At 56.2% G+C, this 18,409-nt stretch overlaps 1 protein-coding gene across 2 annotated transcripts; it reads left to right on the top strand.

Annotated features, from left to right (window-relative positions):
• SLC25A19 (solute carrier family 25 member 19) lies at window positions 1-12,901 on the top strand. 2 transcript variants are annotated; one of them, XM_061577118.1, is made up of 7 exons: window positions 23-297; window positions 5,155-5,353; window positions 5,925-6,080; window positions 9,306-9,476; window positions 10,406-10,589; window positions 10,901-11,031; window positions 11,620-12,901. In XM_061577118.1, the coding sequence occupies exons 2-7, from the start codon at window positions 5,225-5,227 to the stop codon at window positions 11,806-11,808; spliced, it is 960 nt and encodes a 319-aa protein (XP_061433102.1). In that variant the 5' UTR covers window positions 23-297; window positions 5,155-5,224; the 3' UTR covers window positions 11,809-12,901. The 2 variants fall into 2 exon arrangements, 1 of the variants encoding a protein (XP_061433102.1); XR_009757113.1 differs by having other exon boundaries at window positions 1-297; window positions 9,306-10,589; window positions 11,620-11,794.
• Window positions 12,902-18,409: the final 5,508 nt, after the last annotated feature.

Below are 18,409 nucleotides of genomic sequence, written 5' to 3'. Positions count from 1 at the left end.
CAGAGTCGTAAAGAGGTGTTTACGACAGTACCGAGCGTTTCACGACAGTACCGTACATGATGCCAAGGGCGTTTCACGACAGCGCCGTAAATGTTTTGAAGGGCGTGCTTACGACAGTGCCTTGTGTGTTACAAAGAGCTTTACAGCCCTTCGGATTGCCCGCATTGAAGTGAATGTCACGTGACTCGCGGTTGCGCTGCGGCTTCAGAGGTAAAACCTCTGATCTGCCTGGGAGGGGGGTTGTTGTGGTGTTTAATGCTCGTGTGAAGACGGACGGGCGCCTCCCCCTGTTGTCAGGTGGGTCCCGAAAACAACCCCACACACCACACACACACCACACACACACACCACACCACACACACATCACACACACACACCACACACACCACACACACACACATCACACACACATCACACTCACCACACACACACCACACACACACACACCACACACACACCACACACACACACACCACACACACACACCACACACACATCACACACACCACACACACTCACACCACACACACACCACACACACACACCACACACACACCACACACAGACACATCACACACACACCTCACACACCACACACACACACTACACACACACACATCACACACCACACACACATCACACACACACCACACACACACCACACACATACACACCACACACACACCACACACCACACACACACACCACACACACATATCACACACACACACCACACACCACACACACACCATACACACATACCACACACACACCACACACACACACACCACACACACCACACACAGACACATCACACACACACCACACACACACACCACACACACACACCACACACACACCACACACACACACATCACACACACACCACACACACACACACCACACACACACACACACCACACACACACCACACACACACATCACACACACACCACACACACACCACACACCACACACCACACACACCCCACACACACACCATACACACACACCACACACACACCACACACACACACCACACACAGACACATCACACACACACCGCACACACACACACCACACACACACACACCACACACACACCACACACACACACATCACACACACACCACACACACACACACCACACACACACACATATCACACACACACACCATACACACACACACATCACACACACACCACACACACACACACCACACACACACACACCACACACACACACCACACACACACCACACACACCACACACACACACCACACACACACCACACACACACATCACACACACACCACACACACACACCACACACACACACATATCACACACACACCACACACCACACACACACACACACATCACACACACACATCACACACACACCACACACACACACACCACACACACCACACACCACACACACACCACACACACCACACACACACCAAACACACACACCACACACACCACACACAGACACATCACACACACACCACACACACACCACACCACACACACACACACTACACACACATCACACACCACACACACATCACACACACACACCACACACACACACACCACACACACCACACACACACACACCACACACACACACATCACACACACACCACACACACACACACACCACACACACACACATATCACACACACACACCACACACACATCACACACACACATCACACACACACCACACACACACCACACACATACACACCACACACACACCACACACACATCACACACACACCACACACACCACACACACACATCACACACACATCACACTCACCACACACACACACACACACACACCACACACACACACACACACACACACACCACACACACACCACACACACATCACACACACCACACACACTCACACCACACACACACCACACACACACACACACACACCACACACACACACCACACACAGACACATCACACACACACCTCACACACAACACACACACACTACACACACACACATCACACACCACACACACATCACACACACACCACACACACACCACACACATACACACCACACACACACCACACACACATCACACACACACCACACACACACACCACACACACACACATATCACACACACACACCACACACCACACACACACCACACACACACCATACACACATACCACACACCACCACACACACACACACCACACACAGACACATCACACACACACCACACACACACACACACACACACCACACACACACCACACACACACACACACACACACCACACACACACACCACACACACACACACCACACACACACACACACACACACACACACACACACCACACACACACACACACACACACACACACACACACCACACACACCACACACACACACCACACACACACACACACACACATCACACACACACACCATACACACACACATCACACACACACCACACACACACACACCACACACACACACACCACACACACACACCACACACACACCACACACACCACACACACACACACCACACACACACCACACACACACATCACACACACACCACACACACACACCACACACACACACATATCACACACACACACCACACACCACACACACACACACACATCACACACACACATCACACACACCACACACACACACACCACACACACCACACACACCACACACACACCACACACACCACACACACACCAAACACACACACCACACACACCACACACAGACACATCACACACACACCACACACACACCACACCACACACACACACTACACACACACACATCACACACCACACACACATCACACACACACACCACACACACACACACCACACCACACACACACACACACACACACACACACACACACACACACACACACACACACACACACACCACACACACACACATATCACACACACACCACACACCACACACACATCACATCACACACACACCACACACACACCACACACACACACATCACACACACACCACACACACACACCACACACACACACCACACACACCACACACACACCACACACACACACACCACACACACACACCACACACACACATCACACACACACCACACACATACACCCCACACACACACCACACACATACCACACACACACACACACCACACACACCACACACAGACACACCACACACACACACCACACCACACACACTACACACACACACATCACACACCACACACACATCACACACACACCACACACACACACCACACACACACACACCACACACACCACACACACACACCACACACACACACATCACACACACACCACACACACACACACACCACACACACACACATATCACACACACACACCACACTCCACACACACACATCACACACACACCACACACACACACACCACACACACACACCACACACACACACCACACACACACACCACACACACACACCACACACACACACATCACACACACACCACACACACACACACCACACAAACACACCACACACACCACACACACACACACCACACACCACACACACACACCACACACACACACCACACACACACACACCACATACACACACATCACACACACACCACACACACACCACACAAACACACCACACACACCACACACACACACACCACACACCACACACACCACACACACACACCACACACACACACACCACACACACCACACACAGGCGTGTCCTCACTGAAGGGGGCGTGTTAGACACGTCCCCCTCAGTGAGGCAGATGTGATGGCTGCCTCCCCTGGTGCTTTTTTCATTGCAGTTTCACGAAGAGACCAGCGAGCCTAAATATTTTGATACACATACGTGAAATAAGTTAGCTGGAGTATGGAAGGCGAGGACATGTAATGAAGGGGTCTACAAACATTACATTGGTGACACACTGAGATAGTAACAGGCACGCGCTTATTGCCCGCGCTCCAGCCAGTTACTGAGGGGTTGCGCAATCAGAGGGGAGGCAGAGCCCGTCGCTGCCTCACCTCTCGTCTCTTCCTGTATTTGCAGCGGAGCTCCACAAATTTGGCGATTTTGACTATAAAAAATTAACCCGTAAAAACAAAGTTTTTCACTATAAATCCTTTATATGCGTGGCGGCTAGAGTCATCTCGTCCTCTGGCTTGAGATGGCTGCCACCTATGGGTCAGATGATTGTGTGCCAGCATTAAGTAATTGGTAAATTCCCTAAACAGTATAAAAAGTCACGCACAACGAGTCTGTGTGCAAAATGTCAGCTCGATTGGATCACGGGAAGTGGGTTAAAAACGACCGAAAGATTTGCACGGTCCTAAGCAAGCAAGCGAACTTAATATAAAAGGATTTAAAAATGATTGGAATCGTACAGAAATGACATTTATAACACAGATCAGTGGAAAAATATTACTATTTATTTTATTATATATTTTTGTCGTAACAGCTGTTTTCATTGGAGGATGAGAGGTGAGGCTCTGCCCCCCCCCTGCCTCCCCTGACCGCACGTGACTGGTGTGGAGTTGTGTAGTTTGTAGTGTATAGTAGTGTAGTGTATAGTGTAGTGTATAGTGTATAGTAGTGTATAGTAGTGTAGTGTATAGTGTAGTGTATAGTGTATAGTAGTGTAGTGTGTAGTGTATAGTAGTGTAGTGTATAGTAGTGTAGTGTATAGTGTAGTGTATAGTAGTGTATAGTGTGTAGTTTATAGTGTAGTGTATAGTAGTGTAGAGTTTAGTAGTGTATAGTGTAGTGTATAGTAGTGTATAGTAGTGTAGATTTTAATGTAGTGTATAGTGTAGTGTATAGTTGTGTAGTTTGTAGTGTAGTGTATAGTTGTGTAGTATGTAGTGTATAGTGTAGTGTATAGTAGTGTAGAGTTTAGTAGTGTAGTGTATAGTAGTGTAGTGTATAGTAGTGTAGTGTATAGTGTAGTGTATAGTAGTGTATAGTGTAGTGTATAATCTAGTGTATAGTAATGTATAGTAGTGCAGCGTATCGTAGTTTGTATTCATGTATCTGCCGTACGTTCAACTTCTTTCGCACCGCACGCAGCCAACCGTGCTCATCGGAGGCGACCCACGAGCCGCGGACCTCACGAGGTGCGGCGCGTTGCCGGGCCGCCATGGTGGTGGGGTTCGACCCGAGCCAGCGCAGCCTCGCGCCGGCGGAGGTGGCGCTGTGCGGCGCTCTCTCGGGCTTCGTGACGCGGGCCGCCGTCAGCCCGCTCGACGTCGTCAAGATCCGCTTCCAGGTGACCCTCCCCGAGCCCAGAATCACACTCCGATGAGCTGTGCAGCTCATTTTTCACAGACGTTCAGTAGAGCAGTCCCCTCCCCGCGGTGACCGCCTGCCCTTCGCTGCCCTCCGCAAGCCCAGTCCCCTCCCCGTGACCGCCTGCCCTTCAGCAGCCCAGACTCTCCAGCCGTCCGCTGCCCTCTCCTAGCCCAGTCCCCTCCCCGTGGTGACCGCCTGCCCTTCGGCAGCCCCGACTCTCCCGCCGTCCGCTGCCCTCTCCTAGCCCAGTCCCCTCCCCGTGGTGACCGCCTGCCCTTCGGCAGCCCCGACTCTCCCGCCGTCCGCTGCCCTCTCCTAGCCCAGTCCCCTCCCCGTGGTGACCGCCTGCCCTTCGGCAGCCCCGACTCTCCCGCCGTCCGCTGCCCTCTCCTAGCCCAGTCCCCTCCCCGTGATGACCGCCTGCCCTTCGGCAGCCCTGACTCTCCAGCCACCCGCTGCTCTCCCGTCTTATTCCCTGCCCCACGGCGCCGGACGTCCTTTGCTACGTTGGCGTCGACGCTGAATCGTCTCCGCGTGTGCGCGCGCAGCTCCAGGTGGAGCGGATCTCTGCGCTGGAGCCGCGGGCCAAGTACCGGGGCCTGGCGCAGGCTGTGCGCGCCGTGCTACGCGAGGAGGGTCTCGCCGCCTTCTGGAAGGGGCACGTGCCCGCCCAGTTGCTCTCCATCACCTACAGCGGCGTGCAGGTACGGCTTGGCCGTTTGGGCAAGCGCTAGGTTTGAAGCTTTCGTCACCGCAAGGATTCTTAGGTTTTTTTGGTAAAGTCACGTAGGTAAAAAATTATAATAAAATAATAATAAATGAAGATAATTCTTGCCGAGGTGTATCAGCTGTTCCTTCCCTTCTAGCCCCGCCCACCTCCCCCTTCTAGCCCCGCCCACTTCCTCCTTCTAGCCCCACCCACCTCCCCCTTCTAGCCCCGCCCACTTCCCCCTTCTAGCCCCGCCCACCTCCCCTTCTAGCCCCGCCCACCCCCTTCTAGCCCCGCCCACTTCCCCTTCTAGCCCCGCCCACTTCCCCCTTCTAGCCCCGCCCCCCTCCCCCTTCTAGCCCCGCCCACCTCCCCCTTCTAGCCCCGCCCACCTCCCCTTCTAGCCCCGCCCACCCCCTTCTAGCCCCGCCCACCTCCCCCTTCTAGCCCCACCCACCTCCCCCTTCTAGCCCCGCCCACTTCCCCCTTCTAGCCCCACCCACCTTCCCTTCTAGCCCTGCCCACTTCCCCCTTCTAGCCCCACCCACCTCCCCCTTCTAGCCCCGCCCACTTCCCCCTTCTAGCCCCACCCACCTCCCCCTTCTAGCCCCGCCCACTTCCCCCTTCTAGCCCCACCCACCTCCCCCTTCTAGCCCCACCCACCTTCCCTTCTAGCCCCGCCCACCTCCCCCTTCTAGCCCCACCCACCTCCCCCTTCTAGCCCCGCCCACTTCCCCCTTATAGCCCCACCCACCTCCCCCTTCTAGCCCCGCCCACCTTCCCTTCTAGCCCTGCCCACTTCCCCCCCACCCTCCCTGACTGCCACATTTAGATAAGCTCCTCCCCCCTCCCCTGAACCAGTATATATAAGATCTTGTCTCCTGGATTTCTCTTCACTTGATACAGTAAATTTAGCTGTGACGGTCCCACCTGAAGACGGAGACTTGCCTCCGAAACGTCGTGATTTAATTGAGTTATTTTCATTTATTATCATTTTATTATATTATTATTTTTACCTACGTGACTTTACCGAAAAAAACATAAGAGTATGGGCAAGTGCTGTTAGCGGGCACACGCGGCCAGGATTTGGTGCCGATGTTTACAACAGCGATGGTTTACAACATCGGCACCAGATGCTCGTGCGAAGCCAGGTCGCCCTAAGGGGGAGGGGGCCCGTGACTGTTCGTGAGCGGGAATCGAACTCGGGTCGCGTGAGGTTCTCAGCGCTGCGCACTCACCGCTCCGCTACTGTGCAGATACAAGACAAAGATCCCCCGTATAGCCTTAAAAGACTGTAGGGGCAAGTGCTGTTAGCGAGCACCTATGAAGACCAGAACGGTACACGAACGAGGGGGTAGGTGGCCAGCACCACGCCCGACCGCCTTTGTTTCCCCAGTGGCGATGTTTACACACCGCACCAGGCACTCATTTAAGGCTGAGTCGACCTAGGACCGGTTCAGATAATCGTCACTGGTGTTAGCTGTGAGCGGGAATCGAACCTGGGTCGCCAGGTTCATAGCGCAGCGCGCTAACTGCTACACCACCGCTCCAACAACATACCCAAGTTGGTCCGGATAGAGGAGGTGAACGGGCATGGCACTGGGTAGAGAAGAGATGGACTGATGCAATACAGCAGGATGTGGAGCAAATTGGACTTTGCCGGTGACTGGCACCAGCAGTGTCAAGGTCGGGCCTCTGTGGAGGAGGCTCGTGAAGGACGCTGCTACCGGGCAGTTGGAGGCAGTCGCCCTCCAACAACAGCAGAGGGCAGTGGAGCGACGCTCACAACAACGAGCGGGACCGCCGGGCGGCTAAAACGCGGCGAGTTAACTCAGTAGGGAGCACAGGTGGTACATCTGCCAGTCATCTCGGTCAGTCGACCCATGGCAGCCGTGTTTGTCCCGTGGCCTTCTGCCAGTGGGCCTTCGACACTTCACGTGGCCTCAAAGGCACAAGCGTGGCGGTGACGTCACCGACACTCAGTTGCGGAACTGTGGTTGCTGTTAAATTTCGATTTCAAGCTTTCGTGACTGCAGGGATTCATCTTCTTGGTTCTTTCGGTAAAGTCACGTAGAAGGGAAGTAATAAAATAATAAAAATAAAACATAATAAAATAATTCTCACGACGTTTCGGCCACAACGCAAGCAGCCGTCCTCAGGTGGAGACCTGGTCTGTCGGGGAGACAGCGACTGAATGAAACACCACCACGCTGTCTCCCCGACAGACCTGTTCTTCACCTGAGGACGGCTGCTTGTGTTGTGGCCGAAACGTCGTGAGAATTATTTTATTACTTCCCTTCTACGTGACTTTACTGAAATAACCAAGAAGATGTGGTTGCTGTTGTTTTTTGGTGTGTGGTGTTGTGGGGAGCGGTAGCAGCGGTTAGCGCACCACCCTACAAACCCGCAAATCTGAGTTCGATTCCCACTTGGCGGCCAACATCGGCGCCAAACATCTGTAGCTGTCCTGGGCCTCCCTCCTGGTGGACTCTGCTTCATATTTAGTGACTTGCTCTTACCTTTTTCTCCACTCTGCACTCCTTTTTGCCGTTGTAACTTGCTGACCCCGTGCCTGCTGTGGGCGCCTGTGATAAAGATCTCCTTAGCTCATCGGATTCCTCCTGCGAATCTTAAGCAAAGATTCCGATTCTGATCGAGCGAGTTCCTGATGCGGTGGGATGAACGCGATGCCGCGCCGTGATGATCGGCGGCGGTCGGTCGACCCGTCGAGATTGCCTCGATCATTTTCCTGCGGTGGATTTCCACGCGATGATGAGCCACCATTGGAACCTCCTTTGCCAGTTGCAAAATATGATAATTGTTTTTTTATCTGACAATAAAACTGACACCTTTTTTTATTGGTGTAAATGCTTACCCCGAGCTCTCATACTCTGATGGTGCGTTGTCTTTGAGTTGTGCGCCTTTTGGGGTCATCTGGTCCAACACCATGTGAGACTAGGCTATAAGAAAAGCTGTCTCGGGTGTGGACCAATCAACTTCAAGGACAGTGCATACATTATCAGAGTTGTGTTTTTTGTTTGCATTATGACTGCAGGTATTGTGGTCTATGCAAACATGACTCCTTGTAAAAAGGTGTCAGTTTTGTTGCCAGATAGAAGGGTAAAAAAAAACCAATTAAGATAAATAAATATTTGAGTTTTATTTCTGTGTATAAAAATAAAAATGTTGCGATTTCGCCGCTGCTGTGTCCACGCCGCAGTTCGTGACGTTTGAGCGCCTGACGGAGCTGGTGCACAGGCGCACGCGCTTCGAGGCCACGCAGGCGCACGTCCACTTCGCGTGCGGCGGTGCCGGGGCCTGCATGGCCTCGCTGGTGGCCCAGCCCCTGGATACGCTGCGCACGAGGCTCGCGGCGCAGGGAGAGCCCAGGGTGACGAGGCGGGCGGAGACCAGGGACTCGCACACCGTGGACTCGCACCGCGCTCGCTCGCTCGCTCACTCATCGCTCACTCAATCACCGCTCACTCACTCACTCATTGCTCACTCGCTCGCTCACTCACACACCGCTCGCTCACTCGCTCAGTCACATACCGCTCGCTCACTCGCTCACTCACTCGCTCAGTCACACACCGCTCGCTCGCTCACTCATTGCTCGCACCATGCACTCATACCGCGCTCGCTCACTCACTCATCGCTCATCGCTCATTCACTCGCTCACTCATCACTCACTCATCGCTCACTCACACACCGCTCGCTCACACACCGCTCGCTCACTCATCGCTCACTCATCGCTCACTCACTCGCTCACTCACTCGCTCACTCACACACCGCTCGCTCACTCATCGCTCACTCAATCACACACCGCTCGCACCGTCGATTCACACCGCGCTCGCTCGCTCACTCACCGCTCACTCACTCGCCGCTCACTTCTCACTCACATACCGCTCACCGCTCACTCACCACTCACACACACACCGCTCAATCACTCACCGCTCACTCACACACCACTCACTCACTCATTCACCGCTCACTCACTCACCGCTCACACACACGCATACCTCTTTGCACGTGCACTCACACCGCGCTCGTTCGCTCACCGCTCACTCACTGCTCACTCACCGTTCACTCATCGCTCACTCACCCCTCACGCACTCACCGCTCACTCACCGACTCTCCACTCACACACACACACCGCTCACGCCACACACGCCGCTCACACACAGACACGCAGACACCCACAGACACACACAAACACACACAGACACATAGACACACCCAGACACACACACAGACACACACACAGACACACACTTGTCGTCCACGCTGCCCGCGCGTCACCACCCTGCCCGTGTGCCGCAGCTCTACCGGGGGGTGTTGCACGCGGTTGTCACCATGTGGCGGGGCGAGGGGCTGCGGGGCTTCTACCGCGGCCTCTCCCCCACGCTCGCCGCCGTCTTCCCGTACGCGGGGCTGCAGTTCGGCTTCTACAACGTGTTCACGCGCGCTGCCAGCAGCCTGGCCGCACGGACGCAGCGTCGCACCGGTAGGCACGACCGCAACCGCACAGCCGGCTTCGCCGTGCCGCACCGGTAGCCACAAGCACACTGGGGGCTCCCTTGGGGGGCTCCCGCGGGAGGCTCCAGCGGGGGCGTGGGGAGCGGCGATGCTGAGCACCGCCTCTACAAATGCAGTACAGGGGCAGAACACACAAACGCCGCGCAGAAAGGTGTCCGAGTCGGGAGTCTAACCCAGGGGCTTCTTGTTGCGAGGTGCGGGCGTTGCCACCGCGCCGCCCCATTCACCGCTTGTTGCCGTGTCGTACCGTGCCGCGCCGTACCGTGCCGTGCCGTGCAGGGGGCCTGCAGACCCTGGTGTGCGGCGCCGCAGCGGGGGTGCTGAGCAAGACGCTCACCTACCCCTGCGACCTCGTCAAGAAGAGGCTGCAGGTGATGGGGTTCGAGCAGGTGCGGCGCCACTTCGGAGAGGTGCGGGACGCACGGGGGGGGGTGGGGGGGGGCACGTGGGGGGGGCACATGGGGGGAGACGCACGGGGGGGGGGACACACGTGGGGGTCACGTGGGGGGGACACGTGGGGGGGGGCACGGGGGGGGGAGCACGTGGAGGGGGACACGTGGGGGGGGGGACACGTGGGAACACAACGGGACACACACGCGTGGACACGTGGGGACACGTGGGGACACGCAGGGGGGGGGACGCACGGGGGGACACGGAGGGGGGGACGCACGGGGGATGGACAAGGGACACGTGGGAGAACATGCGGGTACACAGACATGTAGAGACACTGAGACATGTGGATGTAGGGACGCGGGGATGCCATGATGTAGGTCCGCTGGGACGTGGGGTTACGGGGACACGGAGACACGGAGACATCCTGGCATGCCCCGCTTTGTGCGAGCGCACGTACGTGTGTGCGTTGAACTTCTTTCACGCCGTACGTAGCTGATCGCAGGGCTCTGGCGGTGGTTGCGTACCACCCTCGTGTGTCCCACCGATTTCTTCCACGTCTCCGCGTGTGTCACCCCTGGCCCTCTGCATGCACCCCCCCCCCGTAGGTGCGTGCGTACGCGGGTGCGTGCGACTGCGTGTGCCGCGTGCTGCGGGAGGAGGGCCTCCCGGGCCTCTACAAGGGGCTCGTGCCGAGCGCCCTCAAAGCGGCCGCCTCCACGGGCCTCACCTTCCTCACCTACGAGCTGTTCTCGGCGTTCGCGCGCTCTCGCCGCTCCAGCCCCCCCGGGGCCTGAGGCCGCCCCCCCCCCCTGTCCCGCCATCGAACTCCAGGAGCTTCTCAGGACTTCCGCAGCCTTCTCTGCGTCTCCCGGGTCTTTCGGTGGAACTCTAGGACCCCCTGGTCTGGGACTTGAGGACTTTTCTGAGGTCTTCCGTGCAACTCCAGAACCTTCGTGTAGACGCCACTGTCCCTCATTGGGAGGACTCGACAGAAACCTGGGGGGGAAAACGAGATCTTCTCTGACACTTTGCGGCCTTCCTTGGGATTCTAGGACCTTCCGGGACCTTCCGGGGCCTTCCAGGACCATCCCCAGGAGATCAGCAATTGCTCCCTGCAGGGGCCTCCGCTCGACCGCCGCATACGCGCAGCTCAATGGAACCAAACGCGACGAAAGTCGAAGGTCGCGAGTCTCAGGGCAGTGCCCCCCCCCACTCTCTCCCCCTTCCTCTCCGCTACTGGGTGAGAGGTCACGAGTTGTGGCCGGGCTGGGTCGCTGGACCACCGCGCCGGGCGGATGTGGAGCGCACGCGGACTCAGAAGTTCCCGGCCCAGGCGTTACTGAATGTGTGGTGGTGGTGGTGCGTGCGAGCGAGTGAGCGGAGCCACGTCGTCACGTGTCCTCTGTTAGACTTCAATGCCGCTGACCGTTGCCGGCCATCTTAGCGTGGCGGGGTTGGCTGGTCCGCGTGTTTTCTGCCCTCCCCTTCTTCTGCATGGGGGGTGGTTTCCTTCGGGGTTCTCATGTTTCCAAAAGCAAACCACAAAGTGTGACCGGTATTGTGCCAAGAAAATAATTGCACCGCAATTTGCTAAATTTGGATCGCACGCAACAAAAAGAGATTCAGGCTTTCCTTGTTGAACGAGTGTGAGTGGTGAAACGAGTGTGAGTGGTGAAACGAGCGTGAGTGGTTTTATCTCCTGGTTAAACACACAGCCACTATGGGGCCCATCACGGCAAGGAGTGGTTTTATCTCCTGGTTATACACGCAGCCACTATGGGGTCCGTCACAACACGGAGTGGTTTTATCTCCTGGTTATACACGCAGCCACTATGGGGTCCATCACAACACGGGGTGGTTTTATCTCCTGGTTATACACGCAGCCACTATGGGGCCCATCACGTCACGGGGTGGTTTTATCTCCTGGTTATACACCCAGCCACCATGGGACCCATTACGGCACGGGGTGGTTTTATCTCCTGGTTATACACCCAGCCACCATGGGACCCATCACGGCACGGGGTGGTTTTATCTCCTGGTTATACACCCAGCCACTATGGGGCCCATCACGTCACGGGGTGGTTTTATCTCCTGGTTATACACCCAGCCACTATGGGGCCCATCATGGCATGGGGTGGTTTTATCTCCTGGTTATACACCCAGCCACTATGGGGCCCATCACGTCACGGGGTGGTTTTATCTCCTGGTTATACACCCAGCCACCATGGGACCCATCTCGGCATGGGGTGGTTTTATCTCCTGCTTATACACCCAGCCACCATGGGACCCATCTCGGCACGGGGTGGTTTTATCTCCTGGTTATACACCCAGCCACCATGGGACCCATCACGGCATGGGGTGGTTTTATCTCCTGGTTATACACCCAGCCACCATGGGACCCATCTCGGCATGGGGTGGTTTTATCTCCTGGTTATACACCTAGCCACCATGGGACCCATCTCGGCATGGGGTGGTTTTATCTCCTGGTTATACACCCAGCCACCATGGGGCCCATCACGTCACGGGGTGGTTTTATCTCCTGGTTATACACCCAGCCACCATGGGACCCATCACGGCACGGGGTGGTTTTATCTCCTGGTTATACACCCAGCCACTATGGGGCCCATCACGTCACGGGGTGGTTTTATCTCCTGGTTATACACCCAGCCACCATGGGACCCATCTCGGCATGGGGTGGTTTTATCTCCTGGTTATACACCCAGCCGCTATGGGGCCCATCACGGCAAGGAGTGGTTTTATCTCCTGGTTATACACCCAGCCACTATGGGGTCCATCACAACACGGGGTGGTTTTATCTCCTGGTTATACACGCAGCCACTATGGGGCCCATCACGTCACGGGGTGGTTTTATCTCCTGGTTATACACCCAGCCACCATGGGACCCATCATGGCATGGGGTGGTTTTATCTCCTGGTTATACACCCAGCCACCATGGGGCCCATTACGGCACGGGGTGGTTTTATCTCCTGGTTATACACGCAGCCACTATGGGGCCCATCACGTCACGGGGTGGTTTTATCTCCTGGTTATACACCCAGCCACCATGGGACCCATCATGGCATGGGGTGGTTTTATCTCCTGGTTATACACCCAGCCACCATGGGGCCCATCACGGCACGGGGTGGTTTTATCTCCTGGTTATACACCCAGCCACTATGGGGCCCATCACGTCACGGGGTGGTTTTATCTCCTGGTTATACACCCAGCCACCATGGGACCCATCTCGGCATGGGGTGGTTTTATCTCCTGGTTATACACCCAGCCACTATGGGGCCCATCACGGCACGGGGTGGTTTTATCTCCTGGTTATACACCCAGCCACCATGGGACCCATCTCGGCATGGGGTGGTTTTATCTCCTGGTTATACACGCAGCCACCATGGGACCCATCACGGCACGGGGTTGGGTTTTTACACCAGTTACACAACGAGCCGAGCTAGAAACCCAAACTGTGACACGCTGCTCGTGTCGCAAGAAGTCGTCCGCATCCGGCCTGAGCAGGGCCAGGGCGAAATCACTCGTCCACTACTCTGCGTGCGCGTGACGTCGGTTCGGGAGGGGGGGGGTTGAGTTGGGGTGGGGGGCTTAAGGGGTCACGGAGTCGATCTGCACGCGGTCTCAACTCGTCCGCGGTGTGAGACGTTTCTGCAACCCCCATCGAACACGTCTCTCTGTCTCTCTGTCTCGCTCTCGTGTGCCTGTGTGTGTGTGTGTGCTGTAGCTTGCGAGATAACGGTGGGACGGAGAGATGCCAGGGGGCAGCGGCAAGAGCCGTGCTGTGTGAACCTAGGGGGAAGAGCCCTTTGCACCGCTGAATTTGGGTGCCTTAAATACCTACGATTTGCACTCAAGTATGCTCTGGCGAGCATTGCACTGACTGTTCCGTCGATTAACCTGCAAGGAAGCACTGAAGTTCAAGCCCCCTCACTCGCGCACGGATGGGAAAATGGGCTGGCGGGAGAGGGGGCGGTGGTGGTGCCTTTGGTAATTGTCGAAATTCCACGGGACGATTCGGATCGCAGCGTTCACCGTGAGTTGAGCAGCCAACCGCGCTGATATTGAACAGGCGGAGTTCGACTTCTCTGGGGGTGAGGAGGGAGGGTGGCAGGGGTTCACTTTGTCGCAGGGGAGGGGGGGGGGGCACTGCCCCCCGTGACCCCCCGTGACCCCCCCGTGACTCCCCCGTGCTCCAACCCCCCCGCCCCCGTGACCCCCCCCCCCCCAAAACTCCGTCTATGATAAATACGCACGCTCTTAAAACCACGCTTTATGCTCAACGTCACCGGATTTGACCGCGCCGTTTTCTCGAAGACAACAATATATGTACGGGAGTCAATAAAGTAGTCCATAAAGTCGAGGCAAGGATGACAGGGCCAACGCGCTATTGCCGTTTTACAACTCGTCCTGTCGCTTTGCGACGCTGAGCCGTGGCAGCAGTAAAAAATAAAAACGCGCGCGCACACAAAGGCATCAGTCCCACGGGTTGTTTGCCGCTGTGTTTCTGTGATGCCCGTGCCCAGGAGGAGCCCCGGAGCGCGGCTGTCCACACGCCGCTCATCGAATCGCTCCCCTTGACCCCGAGCACAGAGGTCAGAGTGCGTGACGTGATTGCTCGCCTGAGCATCGAGGCCAAGGTGATCGTCTCCTGAGCCGGCGGTGGAAATTCCACGTTCCTATGGCGGGAGAGGAGGGGCGGGAGGGGGGTGTGAGTCTATCCATACGACAACCGCAACGTGGTACTTATTTTATCGACGCCCGGGCGGAAGGATGATGGGCTGAGTCAACCTGCCTCACCTCCACTCCCCTCCGCTCCGACCAGGCATTGAACCAGAGGTCGCAATCGGGTACCCGATACCCGTACCCTACCCGATACCCGGCTACCCGTACCCGACCGGGTACGGGTACCTGTTTGCGACCCTGGTGCGGCCGGGTACGGGTACGGGTAAGGAATCAAAACCCGTTTGCGACCTCTGGATTGAACTCGCATTGATTCCGATCGCGATCCGCTTGCCCTGAACCTGCCAGGAGTGACACGTGGGGGTGGGGGTGTCGCAGCGTGGGGAGGTGATCGGCTTCAGCAGCGACTCGGTTTGTTGACTTGTGACGTTCACGAGGCGCGGCGCCGTCTCTCTCCGACGCTGCTGATGATGACGACGACGACGATGACGAACCTCAACACCGGTTGACGTCCGGCACGGGTGCACGTGGAGTGGTGGTGGTGGTGGCGGTGGCGGTGGTGGTGGCGGTGGTGGTGGCGGCCGTGGTGGCGGCCGTGGCGGCCGTGGTGGCGGTGGCGGTGGTGGTGGTGGCGGTGGTGGTGGCGGTGGTGGTGGCGGTGGTGGTGGCGGTGGTGGTGGCGGTGGTGGTGGCGGCGGTGGCGGCGGCCGTGGTGGCGGCGGTGGTGGTGGCGGTAGTGGTGGCGGTGGTGGTGGCGGCGGTGGTGGTGGTGGTGGCGGTGGTGGTGGTGGCTCCAGGTGCCGTGGCCTCACACGCCGGCCGACCTTCGCACCCTGGCACTGAAAGGCAAAACAACCCCTACCCATCGAGTTCACACACACACAGCTCACACACACACACAGCTCACACACACACACAGCACACACACAGCTCACACACACAGTTCACACACACAGCTCACATACACACAGCTCACACACACACACAGCTCACACACAGCACACACACACACACACAGCTCACACACACACAGTTCACACACACAGCTCACACACAGCACACACACACACAGCTCACACACACACAGCTCACACACACAGCTCACACACACAGCTCACACACACAGCTCACACACACAGCTCACACACACAGTTCACACACACAGCTCACACGCACACAGCTCACACGCACACAGCTCACACACACACAGCTCACACACACAGTTCACACACACAGCTCACACACACACACAGCTCACACACACAGTTCACACACACAGCTCACACACACACACACAGCTCACACACACAGTTCACACACACAGCTCACACACACACACAGCTCACACACACACAGCTCACACATACACACACAGCTCACACACACAGCACACACACACACAGCTCACACACACACAGTTCACACACACAGCTCACACACACAGCTCACACACACACAGCTCACTCAGCTCACACTCACACACAGGGCTCACTCACATGGGGCTCACTCACTCTCATAGGGCTCACTCACATGAGACTCACACAGGGCTCACACACAGGGCTCACTCACACACAGGGCACACTCACATGGGGCTCACTCACATAGGGCTCTCTCACAGGGCTCACACTACTCAATGGCATTGCCTCCCATCGACTCCCTTCCCCCCTGAAGTTCTCACAGCCCCGCTCGCTGCTGGCTTCACGAGACGACGCGCCGCCTCTTATCGACGACAACTTCCAGGCTGATGTTCGCCCCTACGGGCAGACTGGCACTCCTCGCTTAACGCTGGGGCCGCCTTGCTGGAGAAGCGGGCAGCGCTAATGGAATGGACGCTCAAAGGGGGTCGTATAAGCAACCGTTGTGTATATGGTGTGGGGGGGGATACGTTCCGGACAGCGTTTTTTTTTTGTACGAGCAATACACGATGCCTTCGTTTGGGGTCTCGGTAACAGCGCTGTTATAATACAGATCAAGCTTTTATAAATAAACATCTTCTTGGTTCTTTCGGTAAAGTCACGTAGAAGGGAAATAATAAAAAAAAATACAATTCTCACCACGTTTTGGCCACAACGCAAGCAGCCGTCCTCATGTGAAGAACAGGTCTGTCGGAAAGACAGCGTCTGAATGAACACCACCAAGCTTGGCAGCGTGACTTTACCGAAAGAACCAAGAAGGTGAATCCCTGCAGTCACAAAAGCTTTAAATCGCAATAAAACCCATGTTTTATGATAACATTAGTATTATGTGCTGGAATCACCCCACAACCCCGTCTCGACCCACCTTACCACGTGTATCTTACCGTCCTCAGCGGTGATTTCCCTCGACACTTTAGTCACATTTCCAACACGAACGCTAGACATTATGGGGGTCTAAAATGCTCACACACACCCATACATAAAACACACAAAGGCAAATATACCCCGTATAGCCTTAACCGACTGTTGGGGCAAGTGCTGTTAGCGAGCACCAACACAGGCTGGCACGGCACACGAGGAGGTGGGTGAACCAACACCACGCCCGGCCGCCTTTGTCTCCCCAGTGGCGATGTTTACTACACACCGCACCGGGTACTCGTTTTAGGCTGAGTCGACCTAGGGGAGGCCCAGGACCGGTTCAGATAATCGTCACTTGGCGTTGGCCGTGAGCGGGAATCGAACTCGGGTCGCCGGGTTCAGTAGCGCTAACCACTACACCACC

The sequence above is a fragment of the Lethenteron reissneri genome, chromosome 63 (genome assembly GCF_015708825.2).
Source record: "Lethenteron reissneri isolate LAM-NWPU_2019-01 chromosome 63, ASM1570882v1, whole genome shotgun sequence".
In the NCBI taxonomy this organism is placed as follows: domain Eukaryota; kingdom Metazoa; phylum Chordata; class Hyperoartia; order Petromyzontiformes; family Petromyzontidae; genus Lethenteron; species Lethenteron reissneri.
The sequence above is the reverse complement of the archived record's forward strand: the minus strand, read 5'-3'. Positions and strand labels throughout refer to the sequence as shown.